Source organism: Balaenoptera musculus, chromosome 21, assembly GCF_009873245.2.
Source record: "Balaenoptera musculus isolate JJ_BM4_2016_0621 chromosome 21, mBalMus1.pri.v3, whole genome shotgun sequence".
Taxonomy (NCBI): Eukaryota; Metazoa; Chordata; class Mammalia; order Artiodactyla; family Balaenopteridae; genus Balaenoptera; species Balaenoptera musculus.
In genome coordinates, this window is record NC_045805.1 from 224,537 (window position 1) to 242,890 (window position 18,354).

General features: G+C 37.7%; 1 protein-coding gene across 1 annotated transcript in view; it reads right to left on the reverse strand.

Moving 5' to 3' along the window:
• TENM3 (teneurin transmembrane protein 3) overlaps window positions 1-18,354 on the reverse strand; it is a 316,061-nt gene that overhangs the window by 52,023 nt on the left and 245,684 nt on the right. Inside the window, exons 18-22 of the mRNA XM_036839025.1 lie at window positions 10,706-10,922; window positions 9,578-9,697; window positions 8,745-9,006; window positions 4,757-5,024; window positions 3,232-3,375 (exon numbers count right to left, since the gene is read on the reverse strand). Of these exons, the coding sequence (XP_036694920.1) occupies window positions 3,232-3,375; window positions 4,757-5,024; window positions 8,745-9,006; window positions 9,578-9,697; window positions 10,706-10,922 (1,011 nt within the window). The remainder of the gene's footprint in view (window positions 1-3,231; window positions 3,376-4,756; window positions 5,025-8,744; window positions 9,007-9,577; window positions 9,698-10,705; window positions 10,923-18,354) is intronic.

Below are 18,354 nucleotides of genomic sequence, written 5' to 3' on the forward strand. Positions count from 1 at the left end.
TAAGAATCCACCTGCCAATGCAGGGGACACAGGTTAGATACCTGGTCCGAGAAAATCCCACATGCCGTGGAGCAACTAAGCCCGTGCGCCACAACTACTGAGCCCGTGCGCCACAACTACTGAGCCCATGCACCACAACTACTGAAGCCCGTGCGCCTAGAGCCCGTGATCCGCCACAAGAGAAGCCACCACAATGAGAAGCCCGCGCACTGCAACGAAAAGTAGCCCCCGCTCGCCGCAACTAGAGAAAGCCCGCGCACAGCAACAAAGACCCAATGCAGCCAAAAATAAATAAATAAATAAAAATTAAAAAAAAAAAAGTGAATTCTGCTTTTAGACATGAAAGTGCCAATAAATTTAAGAAGACCGAATGCCAGTCTGCTCCATTTTGGTCTGCAATGAAAATCTGAGAGAAAATTCCAAATAAATATTTTCATAGTTAGAAACTGGATTTGAGTGGAGATTCTAATTTTATTCATTTACCATTTTTATACATAGATCACTGGTTCCATTTTGCTCTGATGTAACTGGATGGTCGGCTGTTATTGTGCCATACACATTCAATATTCTTCTCAATGTGTTATTCTCTGTAAACACCTGTTGTTTATACTTTGTAACAGATATACTGTTAAAAGAATCAATCCCATGAAAGTACAAACAGGAAACTTGAGAAAGTGTTTTTTCCTCCCACTCTGGAATAATTTTAAAGTGAAGAAGAAAGCAGAATAATTATGTTCCTCTTATAGCTCAGCACATTTTAGGTGAATTCTGGGATTACTTTTTTAATGCTTTGCTATTTGGGTGATGTAATAATCACAGCCAATTTACATAAAGAAATCAGGACTGATAAAACAGGTTTATTCAAATTTAGGGAAAATCATCTAAATAAGGCTGGATCATAACAACAGATGAAAGGCATTTTGCCTTGAATATTCAAAGAATACATTAACGAGCCCTAAGAGCTTTCTTTCTGTGATTACGTTATTTGACAATTACGGGACTATAATTTCCTAGAAGAGCCAGTTCTGCAGTTTTCATCAGGACAGTCCCACAAAGTCGGTCTACGGCTCTACTGCATCTGACTTATTCCTTCATTTCTTAGAGCGATCGGTCTTTCATGATTCTCCTCTATTATGACAGAATAGAAAGATGAACATTAGAATATTTATTTCCATGTTCCGGGGTGCCTGCACAAACACCTGTCACTGTCTACATTTTTGTCTTCTCTTCTCCCTTAATATATTTCCATAGCTCATCCACCTGGTCATGACTGCAAATCACTTTGTTTACTCAATTAGACACACGTCACTTTGAAAAGCCACTACTTGTCAAACTGCTCTTGGATAAAATCTGAAATCACAGTCAGTTCACTCTGTGAATTAGGTTAGCTTGCATTTTAAAATAATATCTATTTTATAATTTATAACCATTTTTTTGGAGGACGGAATTTGGCGTGGCCCAGTTTTTACATCTGACCTGATATCTTAATAAAAATTAACTATACATTATTCTCTGGTAGACTGTATGTATTTTTATTATATATATCCACACACAGAATATCTATGCGTTTCTTAATCCTCCTGAATATGACACTGAGCATTGAGTATCAGAGGTATGGTCTTTCCTGAAGTTCTTTGCTTGTAGTCTTCTTACTGGTTCATAATCTCTTGGGTGAAATCCTGCGGCTAACTGAACTTTACCCTATGTTCTCATAATAACTAAAATGCATGTGGAGAGGTTTTTCCTCCCGTTTTGTTGGTAAAGAATTTCTGGAGGAATACAGCAGTATGTCAAACCATGTGAAATATAATTGTAGAGAATTTAATTGAGAGCCGCTACTAGCATGGCAGGCACACGGCTTTGCATGTTGAGAGACCGTGGTTAAACCTCGTGCGACTGGCGTAACAGGCTTCAGACACTGCTGATGGCCAGAGAGCCTATGAAGCAACCTCTTGGGTTGGGACGCCCCACTTTTCCAAAGCATGTGCCGTACGTGGCACCAGTTATCGGCTCTGCTCCCAGCCTTCTGAGGTGCAAAGTGAACTAAACCTGATGTCCAGGACACAGCCGGAAAGGAAGGAGAGCTTAGCACCGCTATGAACTAGAAAAGGTGTGAAGGGTTTTTCTGTTTTGTCTTTTTCTTACTACTGATTCGCTCAGCACGATTCTCTTCTGGAGGTGAGGCACCAGCATTTTCAAGCACTGGCTCGGAAACTGTTGTAGAGTTAGCACGTTTGGAAAGTTTAAAATGTATCCTCTCCAACTCCAACACAGTTTTTTTTTTTTTTTTTTTTTTTTTTTTTTTACAAAAAGAATCAATATCAAAGCAACATTAGTCTGAAAAAGTGGCCATTAATCATAGTTAAATATTTAGTTGTATTGCATGCTCAATTCAACATTCTGAACCTCAGAAACCTCTGCTAAGACAAAAGCTAGATTATTTTGACAAGACTGTGAAATCTTCTCTGGCTATTCGTTACTAGCATGGTATGGTTCAGGATAGGGGGTGAGAGCAAGTTACCTTAGGATTCTGTCTTTCTAGCAAAGCACCTATACATTATCTGAGATGTAGCCAGCATGTGGGTAAAATGTTAGAAACACAGCAAAGACAACAGCATTTGTTTAATGTAAATAATATTCTTTGTGAGATGAAGCTGGTCACATTTTGCAAGTAATTTCTCTCTTTTGGTTTCTGAGATCTGACATGTTTTTTCAGAGCATATTTACTTACAAGGTCTACAACACATAATACTCTTGATCCTTGCTTTTTTTTCTAGATTAGTTGCAAAGTCAAATGACAGTACATGTAACCCAATTTGAGTGGGAGAAGTTTTTTCCCTCAAATACAATCTAAGAAGAACTGAAAAATAATCTAGATACTGAGAACAGACTAATTATTTAAGGATTAAGATCTATTAGAAACATTTTGGTAAAGTCACTTGGTATTTTATTTTTTCTTTACTTAAAAAAAATCCCCCTCCCTTCATTTTTCGTAAACCTCCCCAAAGCACTTTGGATCAGCTCACTGACTTCCTGGGAAAACTATGTTGGTGATGAGCTTGTGAACATTGTGAAGTGTATTATGTAGTCCCCACTTCAGGCTTTTATAGTCTTTGAAAATACACTTTTTTCCCCCTACTAATCCTGACCCTACAGCATGCATGGGATAAAATGTTGCTGCAATTTAATCAATTTGAAGGTGAGTAATATTACCTGTGGACAAGATCTTACCATTCTGAACGTCCAACACATGATGTTTATTTAATGTCCAACCGCCCATGTTGGAAGCATCTAATTCGTAGCCTTGCAATACGGCAGTCCTTTTCTCCCACAAAGTTAGGTCCAAACACGACTCATATTCATATCCAACCGACACTAGAATCAAAACAAACGACAGTTCCTCTTCCCAACCACAGGCAGAAATGCAATTGCTTTTATTAGTTTGATAAAACCGCTTTTTTCACTGATGTGCTCTGAGACTGTATTTCCACTTATTTGTGAGCAGAGTCTATTTGTATATGAGAAGATTTGATCATATAAAAGGTGTTTTTCTAAAAAATGATCTCCAAATATTATTTTTGTACTGACTTAATAGAAAACTAGTGTTTTTTCCCACACCACTTTTTCACAAGGGGTTCACAGCACAAAATGAAGTTCAGATCAGGCAACTGGGTAAATCATTAGATCCGATAAATCAGCCCCAAATGCTGATCAGATGATGACAACTAAAAATAACGTTTGCTATCTGAATAATTAGGGATGTTTAGTTTCCAAGAGTATTAAGTTATGGAAAATATTTATAATAAGTAAGGTTCAATATAGCAAAAAAGATAGCCAGGTTATGACACCATATTCATATGTTATCAGGAATGAACAATAAAACTAGCAGTAAATTAATATGAACAAATTACAAATGGAAAACTTCAGAGTTCACAATGAAACATGGGTTTTAAAATTTAGAACAAAGTGAAGGGAGAAGTGGCAATTATCTGACTGATTTGAACTAATTCCAGTCCAAATTATATATTAATTTCAGAATAAAACGTCTACTATATTTTCAGGTAACAGCTAATAGAACAAAACACACGTTTTCCTTTAGTTTTTGACGTTCTGAGCCTGAGCTTGGAGCTACGCTATGCGTACCTCAACAGATTTCTGAGCCTGAGCTTGGAGCTACGCTATGCGTACCTCAACAGGTCAAACTGTGATTGCATTGTCCAGTCATGCAGTGAAACTAGTTTGATGTTTTAAGAATATCATTCCGCTGAATTGACTATTTCTTCCAGTCAGAAGAGCTGAAATAATTTTTGGACACAAATGTTGTCTGATGTCATGTTAAAATATCATTATGAGTTGAAACTACACTAGCTGTTAGATACTGAAAATATTTTAAAAAAGGATAAGGAAAGCTAACGAAATAAAATTATAAAGGAAAGAAAGAAATGAAAAAAGGAAGGGACACAATAAGGAAAAAAACACGAAAAAAAGGATATGGCAGCCTGAAATCTCATTCAGAACATTCTTCTAAGATATAATTTCAGCCAGAAAAATGGATACTTTCTCCTTTTCATCATATGGAATACATTCCTTTTCCCCATGGTAGATCTAAACCAACCAGCTTATAACTTTCCTAGGCAACCTTACTGCCTTCCTCTCTACTTATCCATGGATTTTCACGTGTTACAATGCATTTTATGTTAGTTCTGACTTCAAGACAATGTTTTCGGTTTAGAGTATATATTTACATGGGACTTACCAACAGCTTCAGATAGACCATAGACCTTTTGATTATAAGCATCTGTTTTATCCCATATAAAAGTATAGGCCAAGTTCGGTGAGGCAGGAAACCACTTTTGAAAGAGTCTTCCTACTACAGCTACCATCAGATGAACCTTCATTAAATTAAACGGGATAACAGACTGGGTCATGGTGATTTTAAGTACTGACTTATATCCGGCAGCTCTGGAACTCAGGTAGGAAAGTTTCAAATCTGTTCCTGGAATTGTGGTTTCTTCATGGAGTACCTAGGGTTGAAGAAAGCAGAAGCTTCAAACGGTGATCATGTACGACTATTAGGTAAAATGCATTTAAAAGAACGGAGCGGAGCAACTAAAATAAGACCCTAAAGAGTCACTATTCATAAATACGCATTTGAGATGTTATCTTATTCAATCATTAAAAATAACTCCTCTGCCAGCCCAATTTTTCTTCTCCTAAAAGCTTCTTGTCATTTATTCTGAGTTAATCACAGCTCAGGTGCTACTCCTCATACAGGAAATACTGTGACTGCTCCATCAGGCTGACATGCAGTGACTCGTTAGTTTATAGTCACTGTGGATTCTCACTAACCCATCTTTCACGCCTACGGCCCTGAAGAATTAGAGCAGACATTTGTAAGATGGTTAGCTCAGCACAGGGATGTGGTCCAGGCCAAAGATCTGGCCCACACCAGCTGGCTCATTTAGGGATTAAACCTACGCCTAAAGGTAGGAATGATAGCAAAACAGACCAGTTCATTTGGGTTAAATTGTAGCAAATTCCATATTCATGTTGGAAGGTAATAGCACATACTCATAATTAGTTAAACACTGAGCTTCGACTCACCACTGATTTTTGATATGATGGTACACGAACTAATGTTTTCAAGTTGCGTAAATTTTCCCCCAGAGAACAACTAATGTGTTGTTGAATGCACGCAAAAGACATTTCATATATACTTTTTGAATTGAAATGAGTGTAAAAAGTTAATATAATTACCTGCATAAGAATCACCTCCTTTACAAATTTAAAAAATCATATTCTTAACCCCACAATGTACGCATCACTGTGACGGTCAACGAATGCCAACAAATTTATCCTGACATATGCAAAATATATTATGCCAAAACATTATTTAAATATTTTGAAAAATTTATGTTACATTGTATATAAAATCTATCCAAACAATTCAGATTCTACTTACTAGTGACGCTCCTATTAGTTTGGTTAATAATAATAGCTCTTCCTAGGCTTACGACATCTACTGTAAAGTGCAAGACTATCTGTGTTTAAGAACCTACCCCAGGGCTTCCCTGGTGGCACAGTGGTTGAGAATCTGCCTGCCAATGCAGGGGATACGGGTTCGAGCCCTGGTCTGGGAAGATCCCACATGCCACGGAGCAACTGGGCCCGTGAGCCACAATTACTGAGCCTGCGCGTCTGGAGCCTGTGCTCCGCAACAAGAGAGGCCGCGATAGTGAGAGGCCCGCGCACCGCGATGAGGAGTGGCCCCCACTCGCCGCAACTGGAGAAAGCCCTCGCACAGAAACGAAGACCCAGCACAGCCAAAAATATAAATAAATAAATAAATAAGAACCTACCCCAGGAACTCACCACTTTCTCTACTAAGAATTAAATAGCATTCTCAAAGGCTGCCTCATACTGCTCCATGAATATTCATTATTCAGACTTAAAGGACTACTTTTTCGCTTAGAAAAACCTTAGAATAGTGATTTGGTGTTCAGTAGTGTTTCTCCCCCTTCCAGTTCCTCTCACATGAAACGGTTAGGAATGATGTATATCTGTCATACAATTTTTTTTTTAATTAATTTATTTTATTTATTTATTTTTGGCTGCGTTGGGTCTTCGTTGCTGTGAGCGGGCTTTCTCTAGTTGCGGTGAGCGGGGGCTGCTCTTCGTTGTGGTGGGTGGGCTTCTCATTGCAGTGGCTTCTCTTGTTGTGGAGCACGGGCTCTAGGCGCGCGGGCTTCAGTAGTTGTGGCACGCAGGCTCAGTAGTTGTGGATCATGGGCTCTAGAGCGCAGGCTCAGTAGTTGTGGCTCACGGACCCAGTTGCTCCGTGGCATGTGGGATCTTCCCAGACCAGGGCTCGAACCCGTGTCCCCTGCATTGGCAGGTAGACTCCCAACCACTGCATCACCAGGGAAGCCCTGTCATACAAATTTTAATAGCTTAAGTAGAACCCATGCTACTGAGGGTATAGCTGTCACTTTCAATATAAACAATCACGCAGTTGGAAGCAGCACAAAAGAAGGAGCTAAATAAACTTCCATTCGGTCTGTGAGTCAGTGTTGGCATGAAGAGGGATGTGATGCAATCTAGCAGATGAAGAAGGCATTGCTGTGCTGTAATAGACACACCAATTTATTACAGCTGGCATTTTCCTTACCAACCATGCTGACTGAATTCAGACACAGACTGTCTTAGGCAAAATAGTTTATGAAGATACAGAAACTTTCTAGAGGTCTATTAGACTCAGGGAAACCCTTACATTTAAGATTGACAGTACTTTTGTAGGACTGTAGAGTACAGTGTGAATCGTCTGAACAGAACTTACTGTTCTATATCATTGGGGTGAAATACCAGTGGGTTAGTTTGAAAAATAGATTTTGTGACTCTTGAATGGCCCTGAAAATATAAGTGATTGAAACCTCAGGCATATAATTTACTTCCTCTTAATTTATTTCCAAAATAATTTCACATAAATTTGATAGGTTTTCCATAGGTAAGGCAGTCTTCCATGAATATATATTTCTGTGGTCTTCTAGGAGTTACTTCTGTATTTCAAAATATCGTGTGTTATTCCTAATTTTAATAACTGATGACTGTCTTTGTCATCATTAGCCTATTTCCCTGGAACAAATACCTGCAATTTAGTTCATTAAAACGTGTTTCTCCTAGGTAATTTAATTTGATCATATTTTTTGCATTAGTGGGAAAAGTAAATCCAGCCTGAGTGGAAAAACCAACCATTAAGCCGATTTTTGCCAGCTGCATGATCTGTAAGCTCCACCCTTGACTTGGTTAAACACACGGAAACTACGTCCTCCCAGTTCTACCTTCCAAATCTGTCTAATCCATTCCCTCTTCTTCATTTCCACAACCATTATGATTGGTGGGCCCTCTGCCTCGGGGTGCTGGATCTGTATGGAAGTACAGTGAATACTATTCTGTTCACTGATCTGTCTCCTTCTGTTATTTTATGCATTTTGTCACTTGAGTTAGCATTAGAGAAATGCTGAAAAATCTACATTGGCCCCCTGGTTCAAGGTATCCATTGTATGGTATTTCTGGGCCATTCATAATCTGGCCCCAGTCTTTCCCCTTGAGTGTCCTGCACCTTTAAATTGCTCACCAGTTTTTATACAACAGCCTTTGTTGTTACCACCATGCTGTTGCTCACACATTTTCTTCTATCTGGAATATCCTTTCCCCCCCTTTGAAGACCAGTCTCTTCAGTGATGCTTTCCTTGGCTTCCTTAGGAACTGACCTCTCTTTTGAACTTCCATAGTTCTTCATTCAAATCTTTATCACATGTAGAATGGCTTACAATAATCATTAAGCAGCAAAATATTGAGAGTAATGACCATGTACAGTAGCACGTGGTACAATGCCAGTTAGGAGGTCAGGTACAGGCACTAAAACCTTTTTCCAATGAATGAATACATGAGCAAAGACATTATCAGCTGTTGAGCTTAAGCTGTTTTCCCATTTGGCTACAATTAATACACAGATACAGATATAGCTTGAGGAAGAAGTATTTTTAGTAGATCTTTAAGGAATAACTAGATATCCTACTATAGAAATACCTATTCTTGTACATAAACACACCACATTCTATATGTCATTCTATAGAATTATTTAGGATAGCACTGGAATTCTGTAATCCTGTAAAAACATTCTTTGGAAACCCCATGATCTGAAAATGGTTTATTTAAAAGCAACGCCTGCTAGAATATTCTACCTGTGTCTCGGGAATAATGGGACTGTCTTCAGGAGACGATCTAAAAAAGGTGGATAAAGGTGACGACACAATGATAGGATTTGGCCTCACGAAGCCACTTAGATCACAGCTGGGAATGTCATTCTCCTCTTTCTTCATGACTAGGGTGTCCATCACATAAAAGACATTCCATGGAATCCACACAGTATGATACTGAGTGAGGAACGGGGACCGTTCAAATACCAAAGTTAGAGAAGCCCCGCCATTCGCCACCAAGTCAAACCTAAGAAAAAACAAGACATGCTTAGTGAATTATCTGGATCTCATATAACTCCAGACACTCACCTTCTCAGATCAATATGCTTTATAAAGAAAAACTTCTTCTCCCAACGTTTATATGAAATAGTTTCAAATCTACAGGAATATTAAAAGAATTATACAATGACCATCATATGCCCTTAACTTATATTTACTAATTTATTAACATTTTTCCAAATTTGCTTTATCTATCTACCTATCTACACCTTTTCCAGAACCATCTGAGCTTAAGTTGTAGATATTACAAAATCTCACTTTCAAGTATTTCAACATGAATCTTCTAAGATGAAGAACATTCTCCTATAAAACCACAACACTATTATTATGCCTTAAGAAATGAAATCAACTTTTAAAGACCTATATGAGTATATAACTTTAAATTTCTGCCACCATGTACTGTCACAGATTTCTGGAGTCTAAAAGTTGTTGCTTTTCCATATTAGAAGGGACAATAAAACATGCTGGGTGATACAAGCATACCTAGTTTTTATACTTAAAATACTTCAAACAGAGACAGGGTGTTGGGATTAACTTACATTCCATCCTGGCGGGTAATAGTATGTCCATATTCTGGGTAATGGAAAAATGAGACATTCACTCCAATAAGTGGCGTTCCATCAGCAGTTAGTACTTGGCCTCTGATGACGGATGCAAGGCTGTGGGAAAAGTAGAAGAACTAGAATGAACATTTGTCTTTTCAGGCCAACATTATCATGATGTAGAGATAATTCAACCTAAGGATAAACTAACACTATTGCATGCACTTGTATTCACAGAAACCAGACTTGAAATACTCCCAAGACAATGTTCCTTCTAATTCATTGTAATCCACATTCTCGAAATGTATGGTGTTTACCCTGGGTTTTAATTCATTGCAATCTGGATTTTGGAGAGTTATCAAGACCAATAATTTACAGATGAATTTTTAAAATTATAAGCTGTGCTTTTTTCATGTCATATACCTGGTGCTTGCATGAAGGAGAGTATACTTTCCAATTAATTCCAAGGCAATTGGGAAATCTACAGGGACCAAAAAGTACAAGATTTAAGGGGGCAATAAGGAACATTTGTGAAACAACTTTTAATCAACTACTGGGTCTAACTGCATTAATGTTATTAAACTGCTGCAGAACCAGGAGTTCTGGTGTAAATCATCTTCTTTTGCTCAGTGAGACACAAGACACCTGCTTTCACTTACTGGTTTATTTTCCGGTCATTACTGCTCTGCAAAGCACCAGTCCAACAGCTTATGCAATCTTACTGCCATGCCGTTAGCGGTTCCGTTACATTATTTCATAATTTATCTTATTTAGTGAGCTCAGCTTAAAAAAAAGTGCACTTCTGTTTTGCCTTTTGGGGTCTTTTCATTGCTTCTTTTGAAACATTTCCAACTGTGCTAACAAAAATCAACTAGTTAAATGAAGATTTATTGACTCCTTAATGGGATGTCCTGTTATGTTTCAGGTACTGAAATTGACAAACTATGGGAACTATGTCAAAAATGCTTGAAATGCGAAGTTTGGTGAAGGATGTGCCGAAGGAGGAGAAACTGCCTTTTAAAGAAAGCACTTTCCTCAAATTCACGGTCATCAGCATTTCATATAAAGGGCTTCTCACTGATGATAATATCACTACAAGTCTATGTAAGGAAAAGCTGCATTAACCTCTTATTGAAAGGACTGTCTCCGGGTATGACATGGGTGCTATCAGATCCTATGAGAAAACTGATTCGGTCATAGAAGGGTTTGGCAGCTTGCTGAGATGGTGACTGTAAGCTTTGGCTAATGATATCCTGGGGATCAGGCAATCCGCGACAGTAGGGCTGATTTTGGCAGGAGCTCTGTAAACAGCAGTCAGGATCCAGGCAGTCAATGAGTCCATCTGTGGATAGAAATGTAAACCAGTAAGAGAATTCCTCTTTTTCTGCCGTGATGTAGAGTACGTTTTGTTTGTTGACTGGCTTTTTTCACATCAAATGATTCGCTCCCCCTATCTGATAGTAATTTCTAGGAGGCATACATTTTGAAACCAAATGAAATACAATACCCTGCAGTTGCTTTCATAGACAGTAAATGTTTGGATTGGAGATGGCTGAAAAAAAATCATATAATATTGATTCTGAGTAAAAAATTTAAAAATGACTGTTTTAGAACAATCTATCACATGCAGACCTCGTTTTATTGCTCTTCAGATATTCAGTTTTTTACAAATCGGAGGTCTGTGGCGACCCTGTGTGGAGCAAGTCTGTCGGCACCATTTTCCCAGCAGCATTTGCTCACTTCGTGTCTCTATTACATTTTTGTATTTCTCACGATACTCCACTTTTGCATTATTATTATATTTGTATGGTGACCTGTGATCACAACGGTGGACTTAATTGATAAATACTGTGTGTGTTCAGACTGCTCCACTAACCGGCTGTTCCCCCGTCTAAAATTTGGGAAAAGGTCAGAACATGAAAGTCCGTGAAATACATATACAGAGTAACATATAATGAATGAGAATAGCCAACCACCTTTCAAGGAAATCATTTTCCCAAGGATGGTAAAGTGTGTTCCGTATAAAATTAAGGCATTTCTCATATTTTAAACAGGAACTTGAGCTCTTAATACACGTCCTTTAAAATACAGATGTTAATAAAAATGTGGCTAATGTAAATAAGCCATAATATTGGAAATGATAAGAAACCTATCACTAAAAATTGACCTACACTGTTGGTGACATACAAGAGTAATAGATAGAATCTTCCAGAGCATTCTCCAGGAATATCAGAAGGAAACTACATTCAATGGTCTGTGTAAGAATTTTGTTTGAAACATTTGAACCATCCCATTAGCAGATAAGAGTCAGGTTATGATGGTTGATGACATTATCCTTTAAGGTCATTTTTCAGTGACCAGTTGATACGTGAATTTTGATCTGCTTGGCAATTTCATTTCTCAGTATAGATTAATAAAAACATTAGTTTCTGAAGACTTTAATTACCTTTGGGAGAACAGACAAAAAATCATTATAAAATCTTCACACCTAAGTTTTAGGTCTTGGTGTGACCCTATTATGGCAAACTCAGCTGAAAATATCTAGTTGACCTATATATTTTATTTACACAAGTGTTTTGAAATAACTTTTATTTTTTAAAAAACCACACTAGTCATTTTTTTCTTTTTGATTTAGGCTACTCTTATTAATAGAACGTAAGCTTGCCCATTCATTATCTGACAGCAAACTGAGACAAAAGAAAACAGACTAAATTGAATTATATTGCCCAGTCTAGAATTAGGTCAACAACACAGATAAGGTAAGAAACAGGAGATGAGGGGCCTGGCTCCCTCCTGAAGAATGTTGTCAACACTTGTGGTTTCTCCTAACACTCATTTCCCCTTCTTTGTGCAACAGCTCTGAACTTTCATTTGGGTAACCAGTTCTCCCCAACTCTCAGTCTATGTGCACATTTCCCTTTGTGCTTGGTTCAGAAATGTACATGTGACCTAACTTGTCAAACCAGATTGAATTTCAGGAACTATCTAAAAAGCAATCCTGCCCCATCAGCTCCCATCCCCCCAGGCTTGGAGCTGTAAGGCTGTGAGGCCGGGGTTGCTGCACCCCTCTTGCTGCCACTACAGCAGAAGCCGTCTGGGAACGGAGCCATCCCAGAAGAGGCAAAGTCAAGAGCTGGAGACCTAAGACAACAGGTCATAGTGACATCTTTGGGGCTTTTGCAATAAGCTGAACCTGACCTCCTGGGCTTTTCATTTCTAGAAGCCAAAGCATTGCCTTCTTCCTTAAGCCTGTTTGGGATGGCCTTTCTGTCACTTGAAACTGAAAGAGATGTAGTTTATCCAGAGACATTAACTAAAAATCTCACTATTTCCCTTATAGTTGAAAAAAAAGGCTTAATACGTAAATATTGGAATTAAATGTATGGTGTTGGACTCTTTTTACATTACAATTTTAACTTTTTGACACCATAATTTGACATGAAAATGTATGAGTCAATTTCTGATAAGCAGATCTTATTACATAGTTTCTTCATTATAGCTACATTTTCATGTAGATGTCTGTTATATTTCTAAAAATGGGTTGTTAATTACTTGAAACTGTATATTTATTCTTTGACAAAAATTTAAAATCATGTTTAAAAAGGTCAAATGAAACAGCTTTGAAATTTCATAGAAATTTATCAAAATATTGCTTTCTTAGCCAAAAGGCCACAAAGATGAAAAATGTCTAAATATTCCTCAATATTTCTAGTGGAAGAAAGATGAAACTATGATAGAGGCTTATTTTTCGAGAGGATATGTTATAATAATGCAATATATTGCATTTTTCTCCATCTGTCTCAAAGAAATAGAAGCATAGTTATGAAGACTCAGATTTTTAAAATCGTAGATGGTTGACCTATTGCCCCTAAATCATTTTTAGCTTCAAAAAAACAATTAAAAAAACCCTTTCAGTAACAATTCATGATCATATGTTGAGACTTCATGAGGAATCTTTAATCTGTTTTATGATCTATCTAAGAGCTCTGACTCCGTGGATTTAGAATGGGGTGTGCATACGCTCGGGAAAGTAATTCCACACAAATACTTTATATTCTTACAGGTTTTTCCCTTACGTTCGTTTTTTAGCATAAGTAGAAACTACTTAATAGTGAAAGTACTTCCAAACATTATATTTTATCTCCATTAGTCTGGTAAATTAAGGGTTAAATCCCCCCTCCCCCATTTTGTCCCCCATAATATCCCCACAGTGTCTTCCTTTAGGCACCATATATGCTACAGTTGGCCAAAGAGGAATGCTCAAATCTCGTCATCCATCTTTGTTAGTTCATAAAAAGCAAACGTGCATCTGGCATGTAGTCTGCGGGTCATAAAACTGCATGAGATTGACACCTTCTGAACTAATCAGCTGGGAATGCATTTTTACAAGCCTCTCTGCTAACATCAATCAGAGAAAGAATCTCATTTTCAGCAGCCGAGATGCAGGGACACAAGGTCTGTTATCTTTCTGCAGAGTTTATCACTAACTTGCCCAAGCAAGTGACGGATGGTTATGAATCTGGCTTCCTATAACTCGAGAAAACATTTTTCATTCCTTGTCTATACTCACGTGGCTAGGGCTATCTAGTACAACTAAGCTGATAACCCACTTGCCCAAACGTATACCGTAGTAAAAGTGACTTTGTGGAAGAGCTTCTCAAAATCATCAACGTTCCATTTTAGTCTCAGGAATATTAGATCAGCTTAAATTGAGAATGGTGTGGAAGCCATAGCTAATAGAATTAATCGTAAAAAAATCTAAAGAAAATCAGAACTGTTCAAAACCCACTGAATAACAACTCCAATGCTCAGTTAAGCGTCCCTCTTTCTCCCGGTTAGGCTTTGCAATGTAAGTGGTACTGTGATGTAGACAATCTAGAGTATGCTTCCTTCCACTTAATCCTCAATGGTATTGCTCTGTTATCATTTCAAAACATGTTCTCATCTTTCTTAACCCTTTCATTGGTTTGTAACAGTGGCTGGCAGACTTATTTCGTAAATTAAGGGCCAGATAAAAAATACTTTAGACTTTGTGGACCATACAGTCCCTGCTACAAGTACTTAACTCTGCCTTTAGAGCTCTAAAGCAGCCAGAGACAATATGTAAATGAGTGGGTGTGACTGTGTCTCAATAAAACTTTATTTACAAAAACAAGCTTTGGCCCAGGGGTAATAGTTTGCCAACCTCTAGTCTTGCTTTAAAGTTTCTACTCTGCTGCCCTATTTCCTTATAGTCTTTAAATCATTCTTGATTTTTTTCCGGCAAGTTTAATGCCTATTTTGCTAGATAATTAAAATGTCTGACTCCATCTTTTCCTAGTTTACCCTCTCTGCTGGCTTTGATCTGCTTCTGTCTTTTAAGCAGCTATGGATATTTTAACTTGTTTTTTAAAACCTTGACATACTGACTGGATAAAAAGTCATGAATTTCCTTTGAATGAATTTTCATTTTTACTCAAAAGATAATTAATTAATGCCCACTGCCCTTCCCCACAGTATTTGGAAGGGCCCCTCCCACCACCTTCAAGTTGGAGGTAGAGGTAGAAATTCTCATGCAGTATTTTATCTGTGGATTTTAGAATTTTCAAAGTGTACGGGTATACCTTTTGTTGCTCTTTTAAGTCACCATTCTGTACCATGCATGACATTCATTTGTTTATTACTGAATTGGGATCATGTTTGGTTTTCTGTATCTTCTTGGTCTGTCTACAGCAGAGCTTTCTTGGTGGCTTTATTCTCTCTAGGTTCACAACATTTCAAGGCTAATGACTCCAGGCTGATCATTCTCCTGAACTCCAAATCCACAACTGGTCTCCTAGATATTTCCACTTGGATATTACACGGGCATCGAAAACTTAACACGTCTAAAACACAACAAATATGATCTTCTCTGAACACTCGCTTCCTCTGCATTTCCTATTTCAAGGAATGATTCCACCATCCACTCACCCAGTTTCTCAAAGCAGAAACCTGAACGTCAACCTTGATTCCTCTTCTCCCTTTTTCTCTGCACCTAATCAATGACCAGATCCTCCTTTTCTCCACCGCAAACATCTCCTGAATCAATCTATTTCTTTCCATTTCACTGAAACAATCGTTTAGACCACCATGGTCACTTCTTGACAAGATCTCAACAAGGGCTTGGTTTCCCAGGCGCCAGTCTTGTCCTAGCTATTCATTCTTAACACTTAAATCTGAGTAATCTTGGTAGAAATCAAATGTGGTTATTTCACTTCTCCAGCTAAAATACTTCCTTTAATTGGTCCCTGCTGCTTTCTGAGTAGTTAGAACTCCTTAACATAGCTTACAAGACCTTTGTGATTATTATTTCCTCTGCCGGGAGACTTCTCACCTGCTCTCTTATCCCCCTCCCCAATTCCTTTAGCAATCAGCTCAGACAATGGTCTCAAGAAGTTCCTTGAGAGCTAATCTAGTTCACTGTTATAGCACCAGAATCTAGGACATATACTTCTTGGCACCAAGTACGCATACAATAATTTTGCTGAATGAAGTGAAGAATCAATTCAGTTCCTCGAGATTATGAGATCTAAACAGGTCAAAATGATGTCTTAAAAGCACAGCAGAGACAGGTGCTGATTTTCTTTCATCACCTTTTTCCTGCCCTCAGACGCTATGCTAATCCTTGAATTCCTGTTTCTTTTTTTACTCTAATAGGTATCTTTACATGTTCTTGATGAATTGGACATTAAGCAATCCATACAATTACATAAAGTATTAGAAGAAATTATAGGAAATACTACACATAAGTACAACTTACGTACGTACTTATAAAGTCCCACAACCCAGAATTCATGAAGGAAAAGTTAAACCTTATAAACATTTACCTTATAAAAGTTTATCGTTTGAAAATTTCTGCATGATGAAAGACACCATAAACAAAGTTAAAAGATAATGAAAACTTGGGATAAGATATCTGCAACACACCTCACAAAGAACTGATAAGAAGAATACACAAAGAACTCCTAAAAATTAAAAAGAAAAAGTCAAGTAACTCAATAGAAAAAAATGGTCAAGAGAAATAAATAAGCAATTAGCAAAAGAAGAAATGCAAACAATCAAGGAACATACATAAAGATCATCAACCTAACTAGTAATTGGGGAAATGAAAATTAAAACAATAAAAATGGAGTCATTTCCACCCAGCAGACAAAATTCATATTTTTCATTGTATTGGACAATTTTGCTTATGTACAATGATTATGTACAGATTATGAACATGGGGAAAATAAACACTATCCTACCGATGAAGTGTACAATGGTGAAACTTACTTGCAAGGCAATTTGGCAGTAGCTACCAGAATTAAAAATTAAAATACCCCGTGACCCAGCAATTTCATTTCTAAAAAATCTGTCCCAAAGAAATATTTGTACATTTACACAAAGATTTATATGCAGATACACACACACAGATTCACTACAGATTTGTCTTTATACTAAGAGCAAGAAAAAAAGAGGAACAACTAAACAATTATTAATTAGTAGTGGTAAAATTCATTAGGACAACCGTGTTTCTATTATAAAGTAGGAGATAGGCCTATATGTACTGACATGAAAAAATCTCTAAGTTACCCTCTTTGGCAGAATCAAATTTAGAACAGTACCTATCCCGTTTACGTTTAAAAACATAAATGTGCGTCTAAATTCACTGAAGGAGGCGTAGAAACACACACTCTTTAACTTGTTGACAGTGGTTACTCTTGACAATGAGAATGTAGCACTTGTGTACGGTTACTAGTAATAACCCTCCCCAGGAATGCAGAGGTTCTTAACATGGAGAAAGGGGACACTTTCTAAAGAGGTTCTGAGCGATGCCCTTTGTTACGCTGTAAAGCTTGTGGTGGCAGCAAAGGGTAATGCGTGTAAAATACAGGGGAGACTTTTAGTTCCAGCCTGTGTGGCTCTGATTTTCCTCTCCTTCTAAAACTCATTCAAAAAACAGTGATCAAACCCCACGTTCCTTGTGTACTACCAGGAGGCTTACTGGGGTCCTTTGCTTCTGAGAGCGCAAGCTGGACTTTTCTTTCCTAGAAGGGGATTCCCGGGGCTCTAAAACTTCTGTGGACAGTAAAAGGGTTCAGAGTAACCTGAATCTCTCCCTATAGTAGGACCTCATAGAGTCTTTCAAATGAATAGTAATTCCCCTCCGCCCCAAATCATCCGCCAGGTTAATGTATTTTAAGGCTCTGAGACTGAGTGCCATTCTATATTCTGATATCTGGATTCTTTTTAAGAAGTACTTAGGAACTCTTGTAATTTCCTCCCTTCCCTCCCTCCCACCCTCCCTCTTTCTTCTTCTTTTTTTAAACCATTTTCCCCCTTCTCTTCCTATTTCTGTTACTATTTTATTTAACTTTTATTTTTCAATATGTTTTTTGGAGAACACAAATTGTCTCATACTCCTGCTAGGACTTCTTAAAACTCTATTTTCAAATATTTCCTGATTTTCTTTCGGTAAAATCTCCAAACTTAGACCAGCTCTGTCCCTTCATCACACTCATTCTGATGCGTACATGAAATTTTCATTCATTGTTTCCCTCCTCGTTTCCATTGCTAGCACACTCCTGCTTTCTCACGCAGTTTGAATCTTTTGTTTGCATTTTTCTTCCTTCCTTTCTCTCTCTCATTACGGTTTCTTTTCAATTTCTAAATAAGCTCAGTTGAATCTGCTTCCTTCTCTACAATTAACAACCTCTGAAGATGTAAAAAAAGCCTGTTTTAGATACATCTTCCTGACATCTAGCCCCACGAAGTAA